Source organism: Anabrus simplex, chromosome 7, assembly GCF_040414725.1.
Source record: "Anabrus simplex isolate iqAnaSimp1 chromosome 7, ASM4041472v1, whole genome shotgun sequence".
NCBI lineage: Eukaryota > Metazoa > Arthropoda > Insecta > Orthoptera > Tettigoniidae > Anabrus > Anabrus simplex.
Genome location: NC_090271.1, coordinates 30,885,055 through 30,912,292, shown reverse-complemented (window position 1 = coordinate 30,912,292; position 27,238 = coordinate 30,885,055). Strand labels below are relative to the sequence as shown.

Sequence of the window (27,238 nt, the reverse complement as noted above, 5' to 3'; positions counted from 1 at the left end):
ACTGCCGTTAATTTTCAGCAATAACAGTAATTTCCCCAACAAATTGAATAGTTTCCATATGTTGTTTGGAATATCCAAAATAATTATTGTATACAGTACAGTGTCAGATCTAGAAGCTTAAGCTCTACACCTGGGCCGTACAAGCAACGAACAAAAAAAAATTAAATAGATCAATAATTGGGATATTTATGGCGAAGAAGCTACTGCAAATTAGGCCTACGCCAGCGTAATTTACAGTGTACTTATGGCCGGTTACGTCTCAAAACTCACGTGCGAAAATTAGTAGCAAATGGTATCAAAACTCATGACTGCAAACTAATAGCTAAATTAATATTCCAATGAGTCTCAAAATTCACGACTCCGGATAGCAGGTGCCTGCGATGACGGCAGGAGGGGTGAGGTGCGCGGTGACTCACTCACCAGGCCTCTCCTGAGGCCACGATACCATTAACATTAAATTTATATCAAAAGGAAAAATACGTTATATTACCTTTAAGACCACAGAAAAATGTTTTGATGATGATGATGATAATAATAATAATAATAATAATAATAATAATAATAATAATAATAATAATAATAATAATAATAATAATAATGTTGCATCCGGGTGATAGTAGGTTCGAATCCCACTGTCGGCAGCCCTGAAGATGGTTTTCCGTAGTTTCCCATTTTCACATCAGGCAAATGCTGGGGCTGTACCTTAATTAAGGCCACGGCCGCTTCCTTCCAACTCCTAGACCTTTCCTATTCCATCGTCGCCATAAGACCTATCTGTGTCGGTGCGACGTAAAGCCCCTGGCGAATAATAATAATACACCTCTGTGTCATTCACCGACCATTATTTTCCCCTGTGTGTTGGGGTGGCAGAGTAACATCCACAGTATCCTCTGCCTATCATAAGAGGTGACTAAAAGGGGCCCCAGGGGTACTTACATTTTTTTAGAAAAGGCCCCTGTCTTTCTTTGCCCGATCCCTTCATTTTCTCGAAGTATGGGCCACCTTCCATTTTTTTCCCTCTGATTAGTATTAATAGAGGATGGCTGCCCAGTTGCACTCCCTCTTAAAACAGTAATCACCACCACCACCTTTTCCTTCATTGTCTTCAACACTTATTGATTTTTAATGAACCTTTCCACATTTTCTTGGCTGGGGAAAGAACCACCATCATAAAATATCATCAACATCAGCGCTGTGGAGGACGTCAAAGCTAGCGATTGGCTACTTCGCTATATTTTAGATAAAATTCTGACACATTTTAATTTATGATTTTATAAATTTGGTGACCCAAGTAGTCAATATATAACATTGCGTTTGGTGTAATCGCGTGGGGGCGTGATGTAATATATTAATCTATGCTAAGTAAGGCATCTGGGAGTACATGACTCAGTCATACGTGTGGAGCATGAGTTCATATTATTTTGGGAAAGCGTATCAGAGACCGTTCATCATACTCGCCCACTTTCTGAAGGGAATTTAATTTCCCTGCTATGAGATTCATGACCAAATTCATCTCTAATGAAACTAAATGAGTGAATTAACAGTCGTAATATTTAATATCGGTAAAATAAAGTTTCTTATATAAGTAAATGCCGTCTTCTGGCCTCATAATAGAACTAAGCCCCGGTAATTACTACCAACTGAAAATTTATTTTAACTAGCAGCAGGCAATATACCTACTTTAATTTTATGTCGTCCGGCTGCATGGATACATGGTTAGCATGCTGGCCTGTGGTCCAATGGGTCCAGGGAGTCCCAGGTTCGACTCCTGGCCGGGATTTTCACTTTCATTTGTTAATTCCTATGGCTCGGGAATTGAGTGTTTGTGCCCTCTTCAGCATTGGACTTCATGGATTGCAAAAAAAGAGGCGTATTTCTATTTTTCATCTATTCACATAATTCAATTGATTATCCATCCGACACACTTACACCGAAAAATTTATTCATGACGCAACCGATTATTCTACTGGTGAGTTTTGAGACTCGTGGGTTCTGAGACGACACACTGATGGCCAATGGGTATTCTTTCTATAACTTTTGAAATGAATTCTGTAAAATTTCATTCGGATAAGATTTAGGTTGGCTGAAATACAAAAAAAAAAAAAATGGAAATAGAAACATCACTACAGTCTAACTGGGGAAATGAGTACCTCACCCCTTCACCGTGGAACAAAAACCTTCGCCAGAATTATGATCTATAATTAGACTGGAGCTCGTTCATATAGTTTTATCTTAGAAATCACCACTACAGTATTCACAGACGAAGACTAGTAAAATCCTGAGGGGATGATTACACTGTCGTTACTTTTTGTACAATAATGAATAAAGTCATAAAAATTCAATCGTTTGTGTTCCTGGATTAAAATACATGCTTGTACTGCCAGGGAACTGCTCCTTCATTAACAAAATGATTCCTGATGATTCCTGAGACGATCCCTCATGTTCTTGGCCAACTGTGTCGAGTTTGTCCCCCCATATTTCTCCAAATTGCCAAGTTCTCTCAGAATTAATGCCGATGCCTCGAGTGTATCTCTCCTACTAAGCCAGCCTCTTACCCATTCCCTTTTTTCCTCATTTACTTCTTCTTCTAACGCTTCACTAATCTCTTGCTGTAATATGTTTGTAAATGTCTTTAAACACTTCCTTACGATGTGCTTACGTCTTGACATGGTGCTACTACTGTACTCTACTCTATATGACTCTACTCCCGTATGAACGATACGAGTGTCTACTCTACCAGACAGCGGTAGAGTAGAGTAACGTGGCTACTCCTAACTACTCTACTCGCCTCGCTACTCTACCCATGTAAACCAGCCCTAAGTTAGGTACCATCCCGAAATTTGCCTGGAGGAGAAGTGCCTGGCCACTGGAAAACACATATACATTACATGTGATCACTTGGAACCGAATCGCAGCTGTCTTTGTGAACACGTCAGAGAGCTACCCCACTCCCGGAAGTCATGGAAGCTGTGTATGTGCGAGATTGTGCCACTCAGAAGGTTACTCTTCTAGTTTCGCCAGGCGTTGTTACATTATTATTATTATTATTATTATTATTATTATTATTATTTCCGCCTCCGTAGAACAACGGTTAGCACTAACTCGAAATTGAAAGGGAAATGGCTTCTACTTGAATAAAAATGAAGTAAGTAGAGATATTGCTCAATGGTCATGGTAACGGTTTATCTGGTGGCGGAATGTTTATCGCCGTGTTGACTAAGATTTTGAGTACTGTCAACACTGGCTCGTGAGGTCAACAAACGAGGAAGTTTGTTCTAGAAGTTTGTTCATTATTCGGCTAGTTCAAGAATGATTGTACTCAGACCGGGCGAGTTGGCCGTGCGCGTAGAGGCGCGTGGCTGTGAGTTTGCATCCGGGAGATAGTAGGTTCGAATCCCACTATCGGCAGCCCTGAAGATGGTTTTCCGTGGTTTCCCATTTTCACACCAGGCAAATGCTTAATTAAGGCCACTGCCGCTTCCTTCCAACTTCTAGGCCTTTCCTATCCCATCGTCGCCATAAGACCTATCTGTGTCGGTGCGACGTAAAGCCCGAAGCCCGTAGATTGTACTCATGACAGTGAAGACATGACGGTCTGTGTCTCGTGTTCCATACAATGTTAATGTAGAGAAAGGGAACTAATTCCTGTTAGTTTATTACAGCGACATAGTGCGGCCTGCGGGGTGCTGCTATCTCACTAGCATCACGCAGTAAAGTCTGAAGGTTCCCTGCACAAACCTATCTGGGCTGAGATCAGCCAGCAGCGAGGGTGAGCTCAAGAGTGCTAAAAAATTAGACAAGACTATCCCAGGAAATGGAACACATTGTTTCCACTGGACAGATAAAGGCCTGGCTATGTAGCCAATACAACTATGTTGTACTGCACGCTATGGCAAGCTGTTTAGTGACTGAAACACTGCTTCAAAAACAGAGAAGTAGTAGAAGAAGAAGAATTCGAAATAGTGAATCCGAGATTGTGTTACACAGGAGGGGTTGCTCTTCCAGTTTCGTCAGGCGGTATATTATTATTATTATTATTATTATTATTATTATTATTATTATTATTATTATTATTATTATTATTATTATTATTATTACTACTACAAGTTACTTTACGTCGCACCGACACAGATAGGCTTAGGTCTGATGGCGACGATAGGATACGAAAGGGCTAGGAGTGAGAAGGAAGTAGCGGTGGCCTTGGTTATGGTACAGCCCCGGCATTTGCCTGGCGTGAAGATGGGAAACCACGGAAAACCATCTTCAAGGCTGCCGAGGGTGGCGTTCGAACCCACTATCTCCCGGATGCAAGCTCACAGCTGCGCGCCATAACCGCACGGCCAACTCGCCCGGTATTACTATTATTATGTCCGCCTCCGTAGCTTACGTTTAGCACTATTAGCTGTCATCCTCGGGTGTACCGGGTTCGATTCTCGCTACTGGCAGAAATTTAAGAATGCGGGTGTGCCAGAAAAGAGCTGTACCACCTTGGCACGAGGACACGAATGTATTTATTATTGTTTTAGATTGTTGAAAGGGCCCCGGGTTCGATTCCTGGCCGATCTGAGGATTTTTAACAGTGTTTGGTTAATTCTTTTAGCTGGTGGTGTAGGTGGTGATTATAGTTTTAAGAGAAAGTACAACCAGGCAACCATCCTCTATATAACAGAGCTGGGCTGAGTGGCTCAGACGGTCGAGGCGCTGGCCTTCTGACTCCAACTTGGCAGGTTCGATCCTGGCTGCCAGGTGCTATTTGAAGATGCGGCACTAAATTCCGGCACCTCGGCGTCTCCGAAAACCAATACAGTAGTTAGTGGGACGTAAAGCAAATAACATTATTATATTATTATCTATATAACACTGATCAGAGAGAAAAAATGGAAGTGATCCGAACTTCGAAAAATGAAGGTATCCGCCAAGGGACACGAAGGGCGTGAAAATGAAAGACTGCTTAGGCCTAGAGTGCTCTACTTCTGTCGGGGTCGGAAAAGAACAAGAGTTGGCCAAGGGAGGTAGGATAGGATACATGAAAGTGAAGAGCCTGGCAAAAGTAAGTGGAAGCAATGGCAGGAATCAGCTGGGAGACTCGTGGTCGCCAATCCACGCTCCCAAGTTGAGAGCCCCTAGGACCACTTTTAGTCGGCTCTTACGACGCACCCTCAGAGGGATCTTTTGGCTGGAGGACTGGGTGTTTGTGTTTTTCTCTTCATAATCATACAACACAACACACTACCAACCACCACGGAAACACGCTATAGTGAATTCATTCCTCTATTGTAGGGTTGAAGTCATGAAGGACACCTGGCCGCAAAAACTGGGCTAAATGCACACGAACTGGGAAAAGAAAAGGCAGAAATTTATTGAATTTTGAATTTTCCATGTATAGACCACGTCGTCAGCGGTGAGGTATTCTGCCGTGCCGGATAATCACGCGGTCTTCATCCTCGTAGGACACAGGTAAACAGCCTATTTCCCAAATGACAAATGCGGCCTGATACAAATCGTAGAAGGCAAGATAGAAGGGAAACATGAACGTGGCTGGCAGCTCCGACAGTGGTTCGTATGCACGACCCGGGAAACACAAGATAGGAAAACTTACTCCATGGTGATCACCAACCTTATTAATAATAACAAACGTTCCCGTGGTGTAGCGGTAACATGCCTGCCTCTTACTTGGAGGCATAGAGTTCGATTACCGGCCAGATCAGGGATTTTTCTGGACCTGAGGGCTGGTTAGAGATTTATTCAGCTACGCGATTACACTCCAGAAGCTATCTGACGGCGAGATAGCGACCACGGTCTGTTCATCCGAGAATAACGGCTGAGAGGATTCGTCGTGCAGACCACACGTTACCTCGTGATCTGCAGGCCTTCGGGCTGAGCAACGGTTGCCAAAAATCAAGCTAGTAGTCTTATATGACTGTTGATTTTGTGGCAGTAGCCGCGGGAGAGGGTGTAAAAGTCTGTAGTAAGACGCTATGGTTCCACTGTGTGCTACCCTCGCCAGGATTACTTGCTTTAGAATTAGATAAGATACAAAGGAAAGCAGCACGATTCGTAGCAAAAGAGTAGCGTTACGAAAATGTTGCAAGTTTGGGAGACTTCTCGACTAAACGGTACGTTTCGAACTATCAGTGGAGAGATGGCGTGGAATGATATTAGTAGACGAATAAGCTTCAGTGGGGCTTTCAAAAGCAGGAAATAGCATAATATGAAAATAAAATTGGAATTCGAGAGGACAAATTGGCGTAAATATTATTTAATAGAATGAGGGATTGGAAAAATTTATCAAGGGAAATGTGCGATATATTTCCAAAACATGTAAGAAAAGCCTGGGTAAACAAGTGAACAAGGGACCTGCATCAAAATGGAGCAGCATTTAACCAGTGTATGGAATGATGACCGAAACAACATGATATTCGTAACTATCTCCCGTAGCGATGTAGAGGCTGAAATGAATGATTAAGATGAACTGAATTCACTTACCAGCGCACTCGCTTCAGGGTCATAGGGTTCGCCTCGTACTGACAAAACAGCGAGATATCGGTCGTTTCGTTCACCGTCACGTTGTTTTCACTGTTGGCGGAAGATATCGTTACAATGGGGGGATCTGAAACAAACAGATGCCAATATTAATAATAATAATAATAACCACATCGTAAAACAATAGAGAAAAATTATCAGAAAAATATTAGAAACAAAATACGAGAAGGAATCACATACACATTTTTTTAAAAAGACGATTAAAATAATTGTACGGGCGCCTACACAGAATGGATAACAAGAGGCTGACGAAGAACCTCCTAAGCCCAGGACTATCCCTGAAAAACAGCAACAATTAGTTAGTGGAAACAGGCGAAGATCTAGAAGAAAATTTTTTTTTTTTTTTTTTTTTTGCTAGTTGTTTTACGTCGCACCGACACAGATAGGTCTTATGGCGACGATGGGACAGGGAAGGGCTGTGAGTGGGAAGGAAGCGGCCGTGGCCTTAATTAAGGTACAGCCCCAGCATTTGCCTGGTGTGAAAATGGGAAACCACGGAAAACCATTTTCAGGGCTGCCGACAGTGGGGTTCGAACCTACTATCTCCCGAATACTGGATACTGGCCGCACTTAAGCGACTGCAGCTATCGAGCTCGGTTAGAAGAAATCGGTATTACTGACGAAAACATTCAAGATGGAACAAAATTTAGAAGCCTAGTAAATAAATATACATTTCCACAGCAATTTTTTAAAAAAATATACAGGGTGGACAGGAAAACTCAGAAAATAATTCAGTGAACGAATGGCGAGATATTGGGGAGAAAAGAAGAAACATTGTACTAAATATTTCTTTTTTTGCTAGTGTTTTAAAGTCGCATTAACACATCGAAGGCTTCCGAAGACGCAAGGGCGGTAATAGGCTAAGAATGGGAAAGCAGTGGCCTTGGTCTTAATTATGGTACAACTATATCATTTGCCTGGTGTGAAAATGGGAAACCACGGAAATCTTTCTTCAGGATTGTGGACGGTGGGATTCGAACCCACCATCTACCGAATGCAAGCTCATAGCTATATGACCCTAACCGTAGGGACAACTCGCTCGGTCTAAATAAGTTCAAACGTGCTCCTTAGTTGGGCATAATGAATCAATAATAATAATAATAATAATAATAATAATAATAATAATAATAATAATAATAACCGAGCAAGTGGCTGTGCGGTTTAGGGCTGCGCAGTTGTGTGTTTGCATTCGTAAGATAGTGGGTTCGAACTCTACTATCAGCAACCCTGAAGATGGTTTTCCGAGGTTTCCCATTTTCACACCAGGCAAATGCTGGGGGGCTGTACATTAATAAGGCCACTGCTGCTTCCTTCTCGCTCCTAGCCCTTTCCTATCCGATCGTCGCCATAAGACTTATCTGTGTCGGTGCGACGTAAATAAATTGTAAAAAAGTAATAATAATAATAAATACGCACACAATCATTACAGACTGTTATGCCGTTCAGCCTTCAGTCTGCAAGCCTCTGTGACTCAACTAAGCACCTCCTGAATTATCTATTTGTAACTATGTTCTCTTCTTCTGCTTCTGCACCGTTTCACAATTACTTAGGGTCGGCATTTTGTGTGTATTTCGGATGTTGTTACGGACGGATGCCTTTCCTGATGCCAACTGCCACATTTAAAACTATAACTTTTTTTTAAAATGGGAGAATATGACGAAAAATGCTATCCACTGAGGATCTTTGAAGAAGCAGGGATCAAAGCCAGAAGGAAGGAGTTTCAAAGTACCATGTTGCACTAACAAAATTTCTGTAAAAATCAATAACGCTGTGAGTGTATAAGTATTATTTACAATAAGTGGCCAAAAGTCATGGGAAGACATTGAATGTGATGTTAATAACGAGTTGCTCCTCCGCGAGGCCTCAAAACGGCAGCAATATGGCGAGGCATCGACTCTACAAGGTGTTGGGATCGTCCTCAAGGGATCTGGACCCACGCATCTTGCACTGCTACCCACAATTTGTCTTGTGTAGTTCATGGAGCATACACCATCATCGACAGCATTCCGTAAATAGTCGATTGGATTAAGGTAGAAGGATCTGGAGAACCAATCCACGGTCGTAACTTCAGTGGAGTGCTGCTCCAACCACCTGCGTGCCACCTCAGAGCGGTGACATGGTGCATTGTCCTTCTGAAATATGGCATCTCCATCAGGGTACTCCAGGGCCAGAAAGGGATGCAGATGGTCTGAAAGAATGTCCACATAACGTGTACCTGTCATCGCTCCCTGCAGCCGGACAATGGGGCCTAATTGCGACGATGAGAACGCCGCCCAGGCCACAAATGAACGACCTCCCGCCTGGATACAACCTTGTTGACACGCAGGATCCATAGATTCATAGGGCATATGGCACACTCTCACGCGCCCATCAGCTCCATACAGCTGGAACCGGGATTCATCGGACCATATCACACGCCGCCAATGTTCCATGGCCATTGCCAATGTTCACGGGCCCATACAAGTCGTTGAGCTCTGTGTCGAGGTGTCAACAAAGGGACACGAGTTGGTTGTCGGATGGTGAAGCCTATGCACTGCAGTTGCCTCCTTACAGTCTTGGTAGAAATAGGTTCCTATGACCCAAGTGCCGTGCGCTGATGATAATTCCAAATTCAAAGTCGGTAAACTCGCGACGCGTTGCCATCTTCACGACACTGGTGTCTGTGACAGACTACTCAGCTACGCCGCAGCTAGCCGCAAAGCCCAGGGGTCATACACGGCACATTTTCTAATGTGACACCCCTTCCCGTGACTTTTGGCCACTCAGTGTATAATTACTAGTTTCCCGTGGTAGTGTCTCGGTCTCCGGATCCCAAGGTCACGCGTATAAACTCAAAGGTAGTCGGAGTTTTGAAGGGCAGGACTCCACGTCGGCACGTGGTGACACATTTCGAGCTTTCCTGATAAAATGAAATACAAGCCAGGTAGAGGTCTCCCAACAAATATCCGCTACTCCGCGATCTGGAAGACAAAACAGAACGTCGAAATAGAGTCAACTCCAAATACAGTATCTGCAAATGGTGTTGTTATTACGATGTGCTCATTATAACATAGAGGTATGCGAGTGATAATTCCCATTCGCTGGAACCAGGACAGTAAATGCAGAGGGTACAAACATTTATTCGGAGATTATAAAACATGACGGGATGGGAATTTACAGAAAATGAAGGAAACTTTGCCAGCAGGTCTTAAGAATGTAGTTACGCCGGTGCCTTCACATCGACATCTGCTGGCGCACTCTGAACTGCTACAGGCAGTCCTGAGAGACACGTGACACGCCATGTGGGAGTTCCTTAGAACTCCGATGTAGCGAGGTCTTCTGAAGACTTTGATACAAACTTTCTTCACTTATCAACAAATGGAAGAGCGAACTTGCCCCATCGTTACGGGAGCTCCACTGAACTCCTCGTAAGAACTACCCTCGCTTCAAAGTAATCGTTTTGTGTTAATTATCGCGAATATTATTGTTGGCTTCTTAATTACTGAAACTACAAAAATATTAGCGCTGGAAGTGTGGAGAGTTGTATTAAGGAAAAAAGATCAAGTTTCTGCCTAATAACTAGGCATGGGATTTATATGCTGTATGTATCACCAATATAAGCTGCAACTTTGCTGCAAAAAGTGGTGAAATATTCATTTAAGTATGCACTTATTTTCATACCGAGCTCGATAGCTGCAGTCGCTTAAGTGTGGCCAGTATCCAGTATTCGGGAGATAGTGAGTTCGAACCCCACTGTCGGCAGCCCTGAAGATGGTTTAATGTGGTTTCCCTGTACCTGCATTAAGGCCACGGACGCTTGCTTCCCACTCCTAGCCCTTTCCTGTCCCATCGTCGCCGTAAGACATATGTGTGTCGATGTGACGTAAAACAAATATATTTTCATTGTATTAAACACTTTTATGAAATGCAAACGTAACATTCGTTTACTAGAGTCACGCGATTCGGCCACATCAAAACATAAAATCATTATCATGAATAAATAACTGAAAGACACTACTAACAACTGCGGCTGCTCCAGAAGTAGAAACAATCTGTACATAGTTTGTGAGACTTATCACTCTATCAGCGTTCATTGTTAAAACGATATGCACACTTTTGTTAGATAAGACACAGCGAGTTAATGAATGCCCATGAAAATTCAATTAGTAAGGTTGTGAGAAAACCGTGAAAGACATAAACCTGTAGAAACACTCTTAAATACACATTCCTCTCTCATTTTACACCACACCCTACATTATCTGTCCATACTTTGCTTTGCAGTGCACTACATCTCTCTACATCTACGGATGTGACAGGACAATACTTCAATCAGGGAGCTAGTGTAGCTGTTAAACATTCTGGTAGATCCACATTGTCAGTGCCAAACAAATATTTGTTTATAGCTACCATGATGTCGTAGCGCCGATATCCGAGGTTTCCTGGGACACCTTCCAGTTCACGCTTTACATTCTCCATAACGCCCAGCGAATCACCAAGACGCAACCCACGTATTTCAACTTCTTGATTGATTCTGGTATGATTTGAAAGTGTGTCTTGATACGTGCCAGTTTTGAGGTTACGGGGACAGAGTTTTGAAATTAATTCCAGTTAGAATACAATTCTAACATATCGCTTTTATTATTCTGTTTGAATAGATACGAATTATCGATAAAGGTATGTATTAATGTTTTGGAAGTGATATTTAACGCGTAGTCATGTCAGTAAACGTCAAACTGAATGCTGGTGTCGAAAACGACCCATGCTGTAAATACTACACACTCTCAATTATTTTTGAAATTCCTTTTTATTTGCAATAAATTTAGTCTTAAATGAACGGATAGTAACAAAAACCTTCGCCTAAAATATGTTTCACTTCTCAAGATGAAATCGCCGCTTATGGCACCTAAAAAAAGATAAATTAAATAAGATCTGTTATCCCATTTCAAGGGTTTACGATTCTTACAATACAAACACAAAGTTTTCAAAACTGCTGTGAAATATGTATGTATGTATGTATGTAACTTATGTATGCATGCTAACAGCAACCGTATTTTCTGAGAGACTGTTTAGCACAGCAGGACTCATGTGTGACAGAAAGAGAAGTAAGCTGGAATACTTGTATTTTTAAAGAAAAGCGTATTGAGTTACTGTTTTATCTTTCATGTTCATTATTTTTAGTGTCGAATATCTTTTTATCACGTCGGTTTGTGGAAAGATGCGTAACTAACTACTAACTAGGTTGTGTCTCCGAGCCAGAGGACCTGAGTTCGATGGCCGGCTCGACTAAGGATTTTAATTCTGAATGAGTGATGCCTTGTGAGATCAATACAGGAGATGTGTGATAGGAGAAGCAGAGGACCCGGTCGCCAAGAAGTGAAGCAATTCGTTGACTTTGCGGTTGGTCAGTAGCCACAGGAAGGAGAGGGATATTCCAGAATTATATATATATATACGAGCTATATGTACGAGAACAGGGCAATGAAACAAGGAAATAATGCCTGATAAACACACTTTCGGATACCAACCATTCCGAGAGATGTGGCATAATCACATTTGCAAACGTTACACCGTTGTTTATGCTTTCATGTGATCGTTCGAGCGTTCTTTCGCACGAGCATCCACAGTATGGTATTGGCCGTCGCTTACCTTGGCCTCCTAGCTTCCCCGACTTGAACCTTCTGGATTTTTCTGTCCGGGGATATCAGTGGAACAAGTCCAAAGCTTTAAGTATCTCGGCAGCGAGTTCATCACAGCTGGAACAATGCTGCTGAAATTAGGTTCTGGATTGAACAGGCAAGGACTGCATTCAAGAGAATGAGCAAACTTCTCTGTAACACGGACTTTAAGATAAATCTCCGTCTCCATTTACTTCAGTGTTATGCATTTTCTGTCTTATCTCATGGTGCAAAGACTTGGACCCTATCAGAGAACTTCACCAAGAAACTTCGATGTTTTGAGATGTGGTGCTACCGACACCTGCTAAGAATGTCATGGGTTGACAGAATACGTAATACTGAAGTACTCCAACGCCTGAACAAAGTGCTAGAGGTCATGTAGAGCATCAAAAAGAAGAAACTTGAGTACTTTGGCAATGTCTTTCCAAAGTCCGGCTCCATGGCTAAATGGTTAGCGTGCTGGCCTTTGGCCACAGGAGTCCCTGGTTCGATTCTCGGTGGGGTCGGGAATTTTAACCATAATTGGTTTATTTCGCTGACACGGGGGCTGGGTGTATGTGCCGTCTTCATCATCATTTCATCCTCATCACGACACGCAGATCGCCTACGGGCGTCAATTCAAATGACCCGCATCTGGCGAGCCGAACTTGTCCTCGGACACTCCCGGGACTAAAAGCCATACGCCATTTCATTCATTTCATTTCATCTTTCGAAATATAGGTAGCATTCGAGGAAGGAGAATGTGTTGGGTACGGAATCTACGAAAATGTTATGGGCTCAGTACCTCCGCTCTCTTTCAGAGTTGCTGGGAACAAGAACCAGATCGCCCTGGCGACAGCCGACATCCAATGAGGATATGGTACAAGAAAAAGATATTTTCAATCTTTAGTGTGTCGAATATCCCCAAATAAAAATGTCTTCGGTGTATTCACACCCGGTGAAACCCCACTACACGTTCTAAACAGCTTCAAATAACGAGGATTAATACTAAGGCGAACGTCACTATATCCAGCTCCGTGATGTAGGGGTAGCATGCCTGCCTCTTACCCGGAGGCCCCGGGTTCGATTCCTGGCCAGGTCAGGGATTTTTACCTGGATCTGACGGCTCGTTCGAGGTTTACTCAGCCTACGTGATTAGAATTGCGGAGCTATCTGACGGTGAGATAGCCGCCCCGGTCTAGAAAGCCAAGAATAACGGCCGAGAGGATTCGTCGTGGTGACCACATGACACCTCGTAATCTGCAGGCCTTCGGGCTGAGCAGCGGTAGCTTGGTACGCCAAGGCCCTTCAGGGCTGTAGTGCTATGGGGTTAGTTTTTTTAGAACGTCACTGCATATTATCTCCGTGTGAAAGGAGGAGTAAAAGCTGCACCCTCTCACGCCTGAACTCGCTCGGGAAACATTCTTCAAGTCATATGTCGTCTACTCATGCCTACAAGAACGTCCTACGATAATTGAAGGCTACGAGGCAGACCATGTAGCTTGATTTCCGCTAAACAGATGCATTCCTCAGAGTGGAAAAAAATTAGGAACAAAGCCACTTAATGTTGAGCTTCGAAAATGTACCAATACCCTAACGGTAAAAGTGGTAAATCTTGTGCTGGATATCACATTAGGAAGGAAAATCTCTCTAATAAAATGTACAATCTGAATCATGTGCACAATTTGTTGATATAAAATCTTTAGTGCATTCCGATCTTGTTGATAATGTCACCGTAATCAGGAAACGTATTGCCAAAGGTTGTCAACGCATTAGAGACACACCATTGATATTCAAACCTGTACGAGCTTAGATTAGTAGGCGTGCTGATGCCTTCTTCATCTCGAAAAAAGGTCTTGTGATCCAAATGTTATATCACTCTTTTCCTCCTGCATATATCATATTTATCACCTGTGCTCATGTGACACAATTAAACAGTTGTTTTTCAGACCTATGTTTATTAGGATTATCTCTAGCTTCAGTGTCATGTACTCACCGCTGCAAATTGTACCTATTTTTTCATTTATTTGATTGATAAATAGGGTTCCAGAGAGCAAGAGCTCTGTCAAGAGGAACAATACATAGATAATCACAACAATGGCGGATTAACGCATAAGGTCTAAAGTGAAAGAGTAATAATAGTGGTTTTACATATACTTTAAGTATCACAATTTACCTAATGGATAGGATTATATTAAGTGGATTATTATCAGAGTAACAATACAGGAGAAACCACGTTTTGACTTTTAAGATTTGGAAATGAAAATATCAGAGAAATAACTGTTACACATTTATAATGCCTAACAGGCACTTCTTAAGCTTATTACGAAATGGCACAGTTTCAGAGATGATTGCTATATTGTAAGGAATGCTGTTATATTCAGATATTAGTAAGTGTTGCACTCCCTTGGTGCCAAACCTTGTTGTATAATTTTGATGAACATGTAATTTAATTTTTGCCTTGTCTTATATGAATGGATGTCAGTGACTTTAGGAAATTCCGAGTTGGTGAACATTTTATTATGCAAGACTTTATGAATATGAAGTGATGCATTTAATGAGATTAATTTCTTAAGAGGTAATATATTTGTTTCAGAGTACATTTTATTTCGAGAATATAGTTGATGAAATCCATACATAAATCTAATAACCCTGTTTTGTAAGACCTTCAAAGTATTCAGTTATTTTGGGTTGCTTTGCCCCAAATGAAACACAAGTAAGAAAGTCGAGATTGTATCATTGCGAAATAAATTAAACGAAGAGTGTCAATTGTTAGTAGGTACTTAATCTTGCCAATGATACCAACCAAGACAGATATTTTATTTTTTACGTTTAATATATGAGGTGCCCATGAGAGGGCGCTATCAATTATTAGTCCAAGATATTTAACTTCTTTAACCCATTGCAACTTCGTAGTGCCAAATAATATATTTGTAGTTGCATTTAGGTCATTTTGTGATTTATGGAACATCATACAGACAGTTTTTGATTAATTGGCTGTTAGAACATTTTTTCTCAGCCATTCATCTAAGATATGACAGTCAACTATTTCATCTTCAGAATTTGATGAATAGAACAGTGAAGTATCATCTGCCAAAAGTGATATTTTACCCTTAAAAGAACACAGGGCTATGTCATTTATATATATGAGAAACAAAATTGGACCCAATATGGAACCTTGTGGTACACCAACGCAGATCTTTTGTACCTACAATTTTTAAACACTCTGTATAAGTCAGTGCCTAAAGTACAGTTGATCTCGGTGGGTGGTGTTTAAACCGGTCATACTCACTCCGGAATGCAATGGTTTCTGGTAACTGTATCTAGGTTTTACAACGTTTATTGTGGAATAATAATCAAGGGATGCAGATGGAGTTTGGCATTGCTTCGAAATAGTTGTGCTAGGCTCGTCTCTCTCACGTTTCATCTATTTTCTGCTGAAAGCTTTGGTCCCGGTGGTCGTGAGTGAAGGGGAGGAGGACGGGTTTGGTTGACCCGCTAAACGTATGCTGTCAGAGATGGGTTCGACTAGTGTACGACACGGTACCATCATCCTGGGGTGAGCCGGAGTGTATTTAGATTCCCTGCCTACATCGATCATCCCCAACCAAAAGTTTTTTTTTTTTTTTTTTTGCTGGCGGTTCAAGTAGCAAAAACACATTGGAGGGTTTCGACTACGTAAGGATGGGAAAGGGATAGGTGTGGAAAGTAGGAAACCAGGACTCAGGACTGCCGACTCTGGGATTTCAACCCACCATCTCCCGAATGCAAGCTCACAGCTCCGCGCTTCCTCACCACGCGGCCAACTCGCCCGGTAAAAGTAGATTCCGTCGCTGAATACTGCAGGTCGCTGTAACTCCATTACAAGCACCTTGATGTAGACGTCCTCTGCAATGGACTGAGTTACTACTACTAAATGTTTTCATTTCTCCCCTGAAGGGTAGGGGAGAGGGGGCGGGCCTCCTAGTGACGCCGTCTCTCAAACCAGGAAATTTGTATCGGAAAAATTGAGAGGGTTGGCGGCCGTGGTCTTTACTAGGAATTGTCCCGGCATTCGCCTTAGTGCAGAATGGAAAACCTGGGAAAACCATGCTCAGGACAGCCAATGTTGGCAACCAGGCCAATACAGCGAATACAGCGGTGTAGAGCCACGGTAGAGCCGTGGCCACCCCTCCTCTGCTCGGTTGGCCGGTCGGAGTGCCGAGCTGTCGGACCATGGACCAGCGGTGGCCACTTGTGATTCGAGACCCACTCTGAGTGGCTGTCTACGTAGAAATGCGTGACCGAAGACCTACCGATAGTGAAGGGATACTGATGATATGGTGTGTGTTGCAGTGGCGGTACGATCCACACCTGATGTGGTGGTCCAAAGAGCAGTATACACTTAGGTTTGTATTTATGGAAAACATCGGTGAACAGTGCCAACATCCCACCCCAGTGTTTTGACAACTTGTCTACACATACCTCTCTCAGTTCAGTAGGCGAGGTACCGAGCTCGATAGCTGCAGTCGCTTAAGTGCGGCCAGTATCCAGTATTCGGGAGATAGTGGGTTCGAACCTCACTGTCGGCAGCTCTGAAGATGGTTTTCCGTGGTTTCCCATTTTCACACCAGGCAAATGCTGGGGCTGTACCTTAATTAAGGCCACGGCCGCTTCCTTCCCAGTCCTAGCCCTTTCCTGTCCCATCGTCGCCGTAAGACCTATCTGTGTCGGTGCGACGTAAAGCCAATAGCAAAAAAAAAAAGTAGGCGAGGTCACTCATAGTAATTTACCTGTACAAAGTCAACCCTCACGCTGTTCCAGTACTACCATACGGGTCTGTTGACCTGTGCGATGCAAGGAAATTCCACTCTCCTATAGTGGAATTCAGGACTACTATGATTCTGCCGACGTTATCGTTTGCCCGTACGCCCTGTCACATCATACAGCTTGGTGTTTCCAGTCTACACTCTTCTCAGTGTAGCTTTCTTCAACTTACGCAACTATGTTTTTTGAATATTCATTAAAGTAGACACAAAAGGAAGAAATCTTTCGTTATATAAATATAACAAAAGTTACCTGACTTCACAAAATGTCACTCGCTCGGGAAAGAAATTCCAACAAAGAAATGTGTTTAAGTTAGAATAACTTTCATTTTGTTCGTACCGCGAGAAGTATAGTCGTTATAAAAAGCGAAAGGTAGTTAGATCTAAAATTAGGGCTACTTAACAGTAACTCCGGAAATCTCATTAAACTCCGGTGAAATAGAAGAAGTGGTTAACAGCTTCCTTAACGACATTGATCTGGCTGTAATTACTTTATCTTGAGCCAATCACAAAGCTTATCGCCCAACTACAGCACGTTTCCTCGAATGAATTCCTGCAGCAAAAAATGTTATTTATAGCAGTCCTTATCCTTGTGAACAACTCAACGAAGTAATTTAGAAGCACTGACATAGGCGTTAATTTCTTTGGCCTCAGAGCACGAAGAAAAAGAGTAAACGCACAGCTTATCTCACACATGCCCAAGGTGGGTAACGACGTGCTATGCTGGCTGCGTGGTTAGGGCCGCATAACTGGTAGAGTGTTGGTCTTCGGATCCTAACGCTGTGGGTTCAAACCCGGCAAAAGTAAAATGGAAATTGAAGAGTGGAGAAAAGTCCATTCGACACTCCACGTCGTACGATGTCGGCATGTAAAATACCTCTGTTGACACATTTGATGTTCACCCCACTAAATTAATTAACTCATGCGCAAATCGTCCAACAGAGATCTACCGTCAGGTAGTGTAAAACGGAACGTAGAAATTGACGTGCAGGCAGTGTAAATGGCGTAAAGTTAAAATAGCTGCATATAGCTAAGGCCATACGATTATTAATAACTACTAACTACTTTTTATGTTTTCGGAGACGCCGAGGTGCCGGAATTTAGTCCCTCAGGAGTTCCTTCCCGTGCCAGTAAATCTGCCGACACGAGGCTGACGTATTTGAGCATCTTCAAATACCACGGGCTGAGCCGGGATGGAACCTGCCAAGTTGGAGTCAGAAGGCCAGTGCCTCAACCGTCTGAGACATTCAGCGTGGTATACGATTAACAATAATTAACGACATTGATTTGGCTGTAATGACTTTATCTTGAGCCAATCAGAACGCGTATCTCTCAACTACAGCACGTTTCGTCGAATGAATTTCTGCAGCAAAAAGTGTTATTTATAGCAGTCATTATATTATTGGACTATTATTATTATTACTATTATTATTAAAACGGTAGTTTTCCTTCAGGATATGATGGATTCAAACCCCACTATCAGCTGCCCTGAAGAAGGTATTCTGCGGTTTTCTATTATCACATCGGATATATCCTGCTGCTGAAAGCCACAGTCTCTTTCTACCCAGTCCTAGCCATTTCCTATCCCATTGACACTTTCCTGACTTGGTGCGACATTATACCAGTTACTATACTCAAATATTCTTGGAGATAGGAGCTTGAGATCTCATTAATTTTTGCATTACTACTTGCACAAGTCTTCATAGAAGTGATGATAAAATTATATCCAGAACCAAACCAAAGAAACCCCATAGCACAACAGTCCCAAAGGGCTACTGCCTACCAAGTGACTGCTGCTCAGCCCGAAGTCCAGCAAGAATACGAGGAGAAACATGGTCAGTGCAACAAATCGTCTCGACCGTTATTCTTGGCTTTCTAGACGGCGGCCGCCATCTCACCGTCAGATAGCTCCTCAATTGTAATAACGCAGGCTGAGTGGACCTCGAAACAGCCTTCATATCCAGGTAAAAGTCTCTGACCTGAGCGGGAATCGAACCCGGGGATGGTACCTAACTTAAGGCCACGGCCGCTTCCTTCCCTCTTCCTTGTCTATCCCTTCCAATCTTCCCACCCCCCTCCGAGGCCCTTGTTCAGCATAGCAGGTGAGGCCGCCTGGGCGAGGCACTGGTCATCCTCCCCAGTTGTATCCTCCGATCCAGAGTCTGAAGCTCCAGCACACTGCCCTTGAGGCGGTAGAGGTGGGATCCCTCGCTGAGTCCGAGGCAAAAGCCAACCCTGGAGGGTAAACAGATTAACAAGAAGAACATGGTAGACTGACGTAGATAAATGATATAATTTTTTTCGAACGGACTGTAGCCTAGCAACTGTCAGGTGTGATCGTAATCGCTTACATGATGAGCTTAAGAGGCAATAGTAGCCTATCACGAAGGATACCTGTATAGAAGTATCGACCTTAAAACCTTTTCACACGTTTGTAGGGCTGCATAAAACAAAATTAGCAGGCGCACCTGGTATATCTGTTAAATGACTTAATTCTATTCCTTTCTTTACAATAATGCTACAGTTTTACACTTAACTTTATGTCTTCCTTAGCGAGATTCCATATCTCTGTGCTCTCATCAGCGCTCCCTACCCTGCGAATTTCCCTGAATGTACCTCCCTATAACTCTTCTAAACAATTGTGAGGACGAACTGTGCACGTAAGTGTAATTCAGCAGTGAGACAGACGAGGAAATGAAAAAGAATGAGAAGAAGAAGAAGAAGAAGAAGAAGAAGAAGAAGGCGATGATAGAAGGAACACGGATGAGACTATAAAAATTACACAGTGTTCAGTGAGCCGAAGGTGAGCACGTAAGGCTTGATATGTGAGATAGAGAATTGCGGGACAGCAGAACGGAGAAGTATTCCTAGAACACTACAAAATTAAACGCATGGAACAGTATAGTGGTCCGATTTCAAGTAGTTGATTGGAACAACAGTGCCATCAAGTGGTTGAAAACTACAGTAGTTTCTCTTGTTTGGACTGAGAGTATGTTGAATGGGGCCAACGGCGGTCGGTCCAAACGGGGCTGCGAGCGCCGAGCCCAGTTGTTTATGGTGATACATTACTGAGTTGCTGGGCTCTTTGGCTACACGGAAAGGTAAACAGTTGGTGAGGAGAACACCCTATGCTACGCTATGCTGACGGCATGGTACTGTTTAAACAGAAAACATAGTTTGAGTGTTCACAAGCAACACACTGATCGCCTGAGAACGCTAAAACGATGGCTTCCGCACTGTTGACGCAAGCAGGTTGGCTGCTCCCCTCTACCCGAATCGTACCCTCCAGCACGGCTAGGGAACCCAGCAACTGACAGTACTGAACCCTGCTCTTACAAATGTACGCCCAGGAAGACCTATGTAGCTCTGTTGGCCGCGTTTGCAGCTCCCCCAGTCTGTTGGCGAATAGCATGCAGGTTTAACAACGTGAGTATACCAGAGGTATAAACGATTCTAGTAACGCCATTTCCTTATCTCACCATTCTCTGTTATGAACGGTAAGAAGGTTGATTTGTGTATATGTTACTGTGGGATTGATAGACGGATGTTCTCTCCGCATGGAAAGCAACAGGAAAACTATCGTACTCCTCTTTTCCCTAGTATGATATGCTTTTGTCACCCTCTGTGGTGTAGTGGTTAGTGTGTTTCGCTGCCACTCCCGGAGGCCTGCGTTCCATTCCCGGGTCTGCCACGAAGTTTGAAAAGTGGTACGAGGGATGAAAAGGGGTCCACTCAGCCTCGGGAGGTCAGCTGAGTAGATGTGGTTCGATTCCCACCTCAGCCATCCTCGAAGTGGTTTTCTGTGGTTTCCGACTTCTCCTCCAGGCAAATGCCGGGATGGTACCTAACTTAAGGCCGCTTCCTTCCCTCTTCCTTGTCTATCCCTTTATATCTTCCCATTCCACACACAAAGCCCCCGTTCAGCATAACAGGTGAGGCAACCTGCGCAAGGTACTGGCCCTCCTCCCCAATTTTAACCCCGACCCAAAAGTCTCACGCTCTACGACACTGCCCTTGAGGCGGTAGAGTTGGGGATCCCTCGCTGAGTCCAAAAGAAAAACCAACCGTGGAGGGTAAGCAGATAAAGAAAGAAAGAGGAAAAGAAAGATTTTTTTTGTGTGACAGATGAGCTCTCTATGACAGCTATTGGTGAAGCTGTTGAGGAATCAAGCAGTCTCACAGAAAATAACTCGACATATGATTATTATTATTATTATTATTATTATTATTATTAATATTATTATTATTTCTTAATCTGTTTACCCTCCAGGGTTGGCTTTTCCCTCGGGATCAGCGAGGAATCCGAACTCTACCGCCTCAAGGGCAGTGTCTTGGAGCGTGAGACATTGGGTCGAGGATACAAGTGTGGAGGATGGCCAGTACCTCGTCCAGGCGGCCTCATCTGCTGTGCTGAACAGGGGCCTTGTGGGGGGATGGGAAGAGTGGAAGGGATAGACAAGAAATAGAGAAGGAAGCGGCCGTGAACTTAAGTTAGGTACCATCCGGGAATTTGCCTGTAGGAGAAGTGGGAAACTACGGAAAACCACTTCCAGGATGGCTGTGGTGGGAATCGAACCCATCTCTACTCAGTTGACCTCCGAGGCTGAGTGGACCACGTTCCAGTCCTCATACCACTTTTCAAATTTTGTGACAGAGCGAGGAATCGAACCCGGGCCTCTGGGGGCGGCAGCTAATCACACTAACTACTACATCACAGAGGCGGATATTATTATTATTATTATTATTATTATTATTATTATTATTATTATTATTATTATTATTATTATTATTATTATTAGAGCTGCCTCTGTGGATCAGTGGTAGGGTGTCGGCCGCCCAAAATCCTGCAGAAGTAGTCGGATTTTTGAAGGGCGGACAGAAGTCCATTCGACACTCCATGTCGTACGGTGTAAAATATCTCTGGTGACACATTTGGTGTTTACCCGACAAAATTAATTATATCTCAGCCATAGACGCCCAAGAGAGTTTCGGTTTACTCGGTCTGCAATCTAGTGGGCCTAGAGTAAAACGGAACTTCAAAATTGACGAGCAGACAGCCAGATGACGTCAAATTGAAATGTCTGTACACAGTAGCTGAGGCCATATTATTATTATTATTATTATTATTATTATTATTATTATTATTATTATTATTATTATTATTATTATTATTATTATTATTAATGCACGGACTGTTTTTCCTTCTGCAGCCAAGAATCAATGGGGGAGTATGTCGTGTGAGGTCAGCAGCAGCAGCGACAAAGGAAAGGCATGTGCGCCGAACTTTCTCCATAGCTGTACGAGGTGGACTATTTCCGAAGGTCCCCGGGCTAAAGGACTCTCCATATTAGGGAATATGAGACGGGGATCGCGACGGTGGGAGCGTCGCTGCACATCTCATGCCCCTCACGTTTTCAAATCAATGTGTATTGGCGAGGAGTGCCGGCAATACCAATGCGTTCGCTTCCTACGCGTTACCTGTGGGTCCCAACTTCCCGGTCCTTGTTCCTGCTGCTCCAAGATTCGATTAGCTTGGATTTGTAAACATTTGAGCACGCGCAGGCGCACGACGCCCTGCGCTGTCAGCACCTCGAGCACTTTGTTAGCGATAGTTGTTAGTAGGGAACTATTTGCGGCGCACCAGACTCCTCGCAAAGAAACTTCATAGGATGATCTTAAACTTAATGGTAATAGTCATTCTGACGTAAAATAATAATTACCGGCTTGAAAATAGCACTCTGTTGCTGTAGTTTTAAATCGAGCGTGGAATATCGAACGCTGAACGTCTGTCGTTGTTACATGTGTTGTCCACAGCTTGACGAAACAAATAATTCTGAACAGGAATCCGGCACTCTCCTAGTTTGTGCTAATAGCATACACGTTTATACAGGATCAGTATCGGCGACTGGGTATTACAAGTGGCGGGGGAAAATGTACAGATGGTACCTAACTTAAGGCCACGGCCGCTTCCTTCCCTCTTCCTTGTCTATCCCTTCCGATCTTCCCATTCCCTCACAAGGCCCCTCTTCAGCATAGCAGGTGGGCGAGGTACTGGCCCTTCTCCCCAGACATCCCCAGACTCAAAGTCTTACGCTGCAGGACACTGCCCTTGAGGCGGTAGAGATGGGATCCTTCGCCGAGTCCGAGGGAAAAACCAACCCTGGAGGGTAAAAGGATTAAGAAAGAAAGAAAGAAAGAAAGAAAGAAAGAAAGAAGGAAAGAAATTGATAAGGGCTATAAGGGCTCATAGACACCATCCCTATGGTCCCAAGTTAGGTCCTCCCTTTTAGTCTCTCACGACACACAGTCACCACCCACAGTACGAGTTATGTCTTGCGGACGGTGGTTGGAAACAAAGTGAACGGAGCATATGACGTTACAGTGTTGGTCATACTGATAAGTAATTCGAAAAAAAAATACGTCGATATCTTGTGCCGATGTCATTTTATCAGCTGCTGAAGTTGGCCAATTAGATCGCTTCGCGGGTGAATTCAAATGGGCTTTACATGGCGGTGTTGCTAAATCTTCACGTGGCTTGGTCGGGCTTGAGAGCCATGCCGAGAAATAAGCATCAAACACTAAACACACGTAGGTTTCAGCCAATGCCACCGTAGCGTGCTTGCTATGGGCCAGTCCTTGTTCAAGTCCCTCCCCTGGAGGAGTTTATTTCTTCTGTCGGCTCTCTCAAGCCGGTCATAAGCCACGTACAGATTTAGCAACACCGCCTCGCAAAGCCCAAAGCGATCTGATTGGCTAACTTCAACAGCTAATACAAGACAACGGCGCGAGATATCTAATTATTTTTTCCAATTATTTATCAGTATGACCAACACTCTAACTCTCATACGTTGTTCCCGGCCATCCTGTATACTATTGAGACGGAACCTGCGGAAGTTCGGCAACAGTTAGTCGATCTCACGTTACCGCTAACAACGTCGTACAGAAGTTAGAAATTAATATCCTATGTTTTCTCAACCTGGTGGATGAGCTTGTTGTATGGTAAATACAAGTTACAAGTTACTGGTGTTGCCGTTCTTTTTTCTCACGCCTTAGCTTGGCGCCGATGAAGGTGTGCCGACAACGGGAGCAGACACGTATGACTCTGAATACCCAATCCTTGTCCTTTTATCTCACTTCCGTACGGAGAATGCCTCTCTCTCCATCCTTCTCTCACCACATCCGTAGCGTCTGCACCAAACCAGACTCATCCTCTACTACAGAAATCCATTTACAACGAATTTAGGCAGTACACCGTATATGAGTGAGATAATGGAAGGCAGGAACTGAAACACAACACAAGATAGCGCCAAGCTGAAGGAAGCACCTGTCTAGATACACAGCTCCATGACTTAGCTTGTTCCCACGAATTATGTTACCATAACGATATGTGAAGGATACGTTTCCTTGTTCTTCACAACACCCCCTCGCCCCGAGAAATATGACTGGAGTAAGGTAGCTCCTTAGATATTTATTCAGAAGAATCACCCATTCCTCATTGCGTAATATTAAAGGTGGAGTAAAACCGTATCCGCCTCTGTGGTGTAGTGGTTAGCGTGATGAACTGCCAACCCCGGAGGTCCGGGTTCGATTCCCGCCTCTGCCACGAAATTTGAAAAGAGGTACGAGGGCTGGAACGGGGTCCACTCAGCCTCGGGATGTCAACTGAGTAGAGGGGGGCTCGATTCATTTCTCAGCCATCCTCGAAGTGGTTTTCCGTGGTTTCCCCACTTCTCCTCCAGGTAAATGCCGGGATGGTACCTAACTTAAGACCACAGCCGCTTCCTTCCCTCTTCATTGTCTATCGCTACCAATATTCCCATCCCTCCCTCAAGGCCCCAGTTCAACATAGCAAGTGAGGCTACCTGGACTAGGTACTGGTCCTCCTTCCCAGTTGTATCCACCTGAGCCGAAGTCTCACAATCCAGTACACCGCCCTTGAGACGGTAGAGGTTGGATCCCTCCCTGAGACCATGGGAAAAACCAACCTTGGAGGTTAAACGGATTAAGAAAAAAGAAAGATGGTAAACCATTTTTTTTTAAATTTCTGGAGTCTTTCGGTATTTTCTTCATTGCAGAACATTAATTGTGATTACTGTAATTATCCTAAAATTTATTTTTTCCCTCCCGGGTTGGTTTTACCCCCAGACTCAGCGAGGGATCTCACCTCTACCACCTCAAGGGCAGTTTCCTGGAGCGTGAGACATTGGGTCGGGGGATACAACTGGGAAGGATGACCAGTACCTCGTCCAGATGGCCTCACCTGCTATTCTGAACAGGGGCTTTGTGGGGGGGGGGGTGGAAGATTGGAAGGGATAGGTAAGGAAGAGGGTGGCCTTAAGTAGGTACCATCCCGGAATTGGCGTGGAGGAGAAGTGGGAAACGACGAAAAACCACTTCGACGATGGCTGAGGAGGGAATCGAACTCCCTTCTACTCAGTTGACCTTCCGAAGCTGAGTGGACCTGATTCCAGCCCTCGTACCACTTTTCAAATTTCGTGGCAGAGGCGGGAATCGAACCTCTGGGGATGGCAGCTAATCACACTAACCATTACACCACAGAGGAGGACACTGAATTTTCATGGTTTTTTTCTAGAAATTATGTTGCTATCTCTAATCGATATTTTGGGGCTAGGGCTTAGTTAACGTACAGTCTCGAGATTTACGTCGTGTGAAAATCGGAAACCACGGAAAACCCGCTTCCAACGCAGCCCAGTCGCTCGATCTTTCTCGAAACTGTTAGGATTTCTTATGGCTATAGACTTCGAAATGCATTCTATTTTAGTCTGAATTGTGACTGTAATAGGTCTATTAATTGTGTTAAACACCTACTGGGAAAAAGTTAAATGTGAATTTAATTCTTCTGGGAAATAATAATAATAATAATAATAATAATAATAATAATAATAATAATAATAATCTACACTCCTGTTCTCTATTACAGACACTTGTACATTTTCTCTGCTGCACGGAAAAACATAGAATTGTAGATATGAACTTAATCTCTCGTCTTCTAAGCAGAAAAATATATCATCCATTTGGTAAATATGAAAAGTTTTGATATGTTTGTTCGAACTTACAAACTGTCCGGCTCCGTGGCTAAATGGTCAGCGTGCTGGCCTTTGGTCAGAGAATCCCGGGTTCGATTCACGGCCTGGTCGGAGATATTAACCTCCACTGGTTAATTCCTATACTCGAAGACTGAGTGCGTGTGTGTTTTTCTTCATGATTAGAATTCATCATAGATATGGCCCCATCCTCACAGACGCGCGGGTCGCCCATACCAGAACCAGGCCTCCACGCATTTGTTATTATTATTTACAAACTCTTATTTTATGTTGTGATATTGTTCTTTCCTAGCATACAAGGCTCGATCGAAAGCTTCTCGTAAGAGAAATTATAAGGGAAATCATTATACACGGAAATTTCTGTACACGGTTGCCCAGCAAACATGTACACAGTTACCTGCAATTAACTCGAAAAGATATGAAGCGTAATATTTAGGAGCTACAAGCAAGTGTAAGTTTCTATCTGTGAGGAGCTTCAATCCATAATCAATTTATTTTAGTACCTTCCTCATTACGGCTTTGGCAGTTCAGTATCTTTGTAGAAAACTCTAAGGATTCGTCTTTCTTTTGTATGGGTTGTTCTCCGCCTTCTTCAGCTGGCAATTGTATTTATGCTGCAGTAAAATTTCAGACATGTCTTCTAGATGCTGTCATTTTGAAATTTTAACAGCCAAGAAAAACGGCCGAGAGGATTCGTGGTCTTGACCACACGACACCTCATAATCTACAGGCCTTCGGACTGAGAAGCGGCCGCTCGGTAGGCCAAGGCCCTTCGGGGCTGTTGCGCCATGGGGTTTGGTAACAGTTGTTAAGAGGTTTAACACACTCCTGGTGCCTTGTTAATTTAACGCCAATATTAACACTGTGTTAGTGTTAACAATTCTTGATGAGACGGCCATTATTCTGAGTTACTGCATGTGCTATGTTCACTTAATTTCAGCGTTAACACCAAGCATGACTATACAATTTATGCTATATGGAATATCCCAAGGACATATATTTACAGTGTGAACCAGGAGCGCCAAGGAGACTGATGGTAATTAAATGTAAGAAACTTAAAAAAAAGAACAAAATTAATTAGTCCTTGTACAAGAGCCAAGTTAGAAAACTAATTAAAATAATTTCTTTTGCTCCTCGTACCATCCAGTGGGTGGCCTGAAACGATAGGAATTACTTTCTCCTTCGTTTTCAA

The 27,238-nt window shown here is 43.4% G+C and overlaps 1 protein-coding gene across 2 annotated transcripts in view; it reads right to left on the bottom strand.

Moving 5' to 3' along the window:
- The window catches only part of nrm (neuromusculin), a 1,172,097-nt gene that overhangs the window by 185,527 nt on the left and 959,332 nt on the right, over positions 1–27,238 (bottom strand). For both annotated transcript variants that reach the window (XM_068228563.1, XM_067151064.2), the window contains exon 7: positions 6,487–6,610. In XM_068228563.1, coding sequence (XP_068084664.1) covers positions 6,487–6,610 — 124 coding nt within the window. The remainder of the gene's footprint in view (positions 1–6,486; positions 6,611–27,238) is intronic.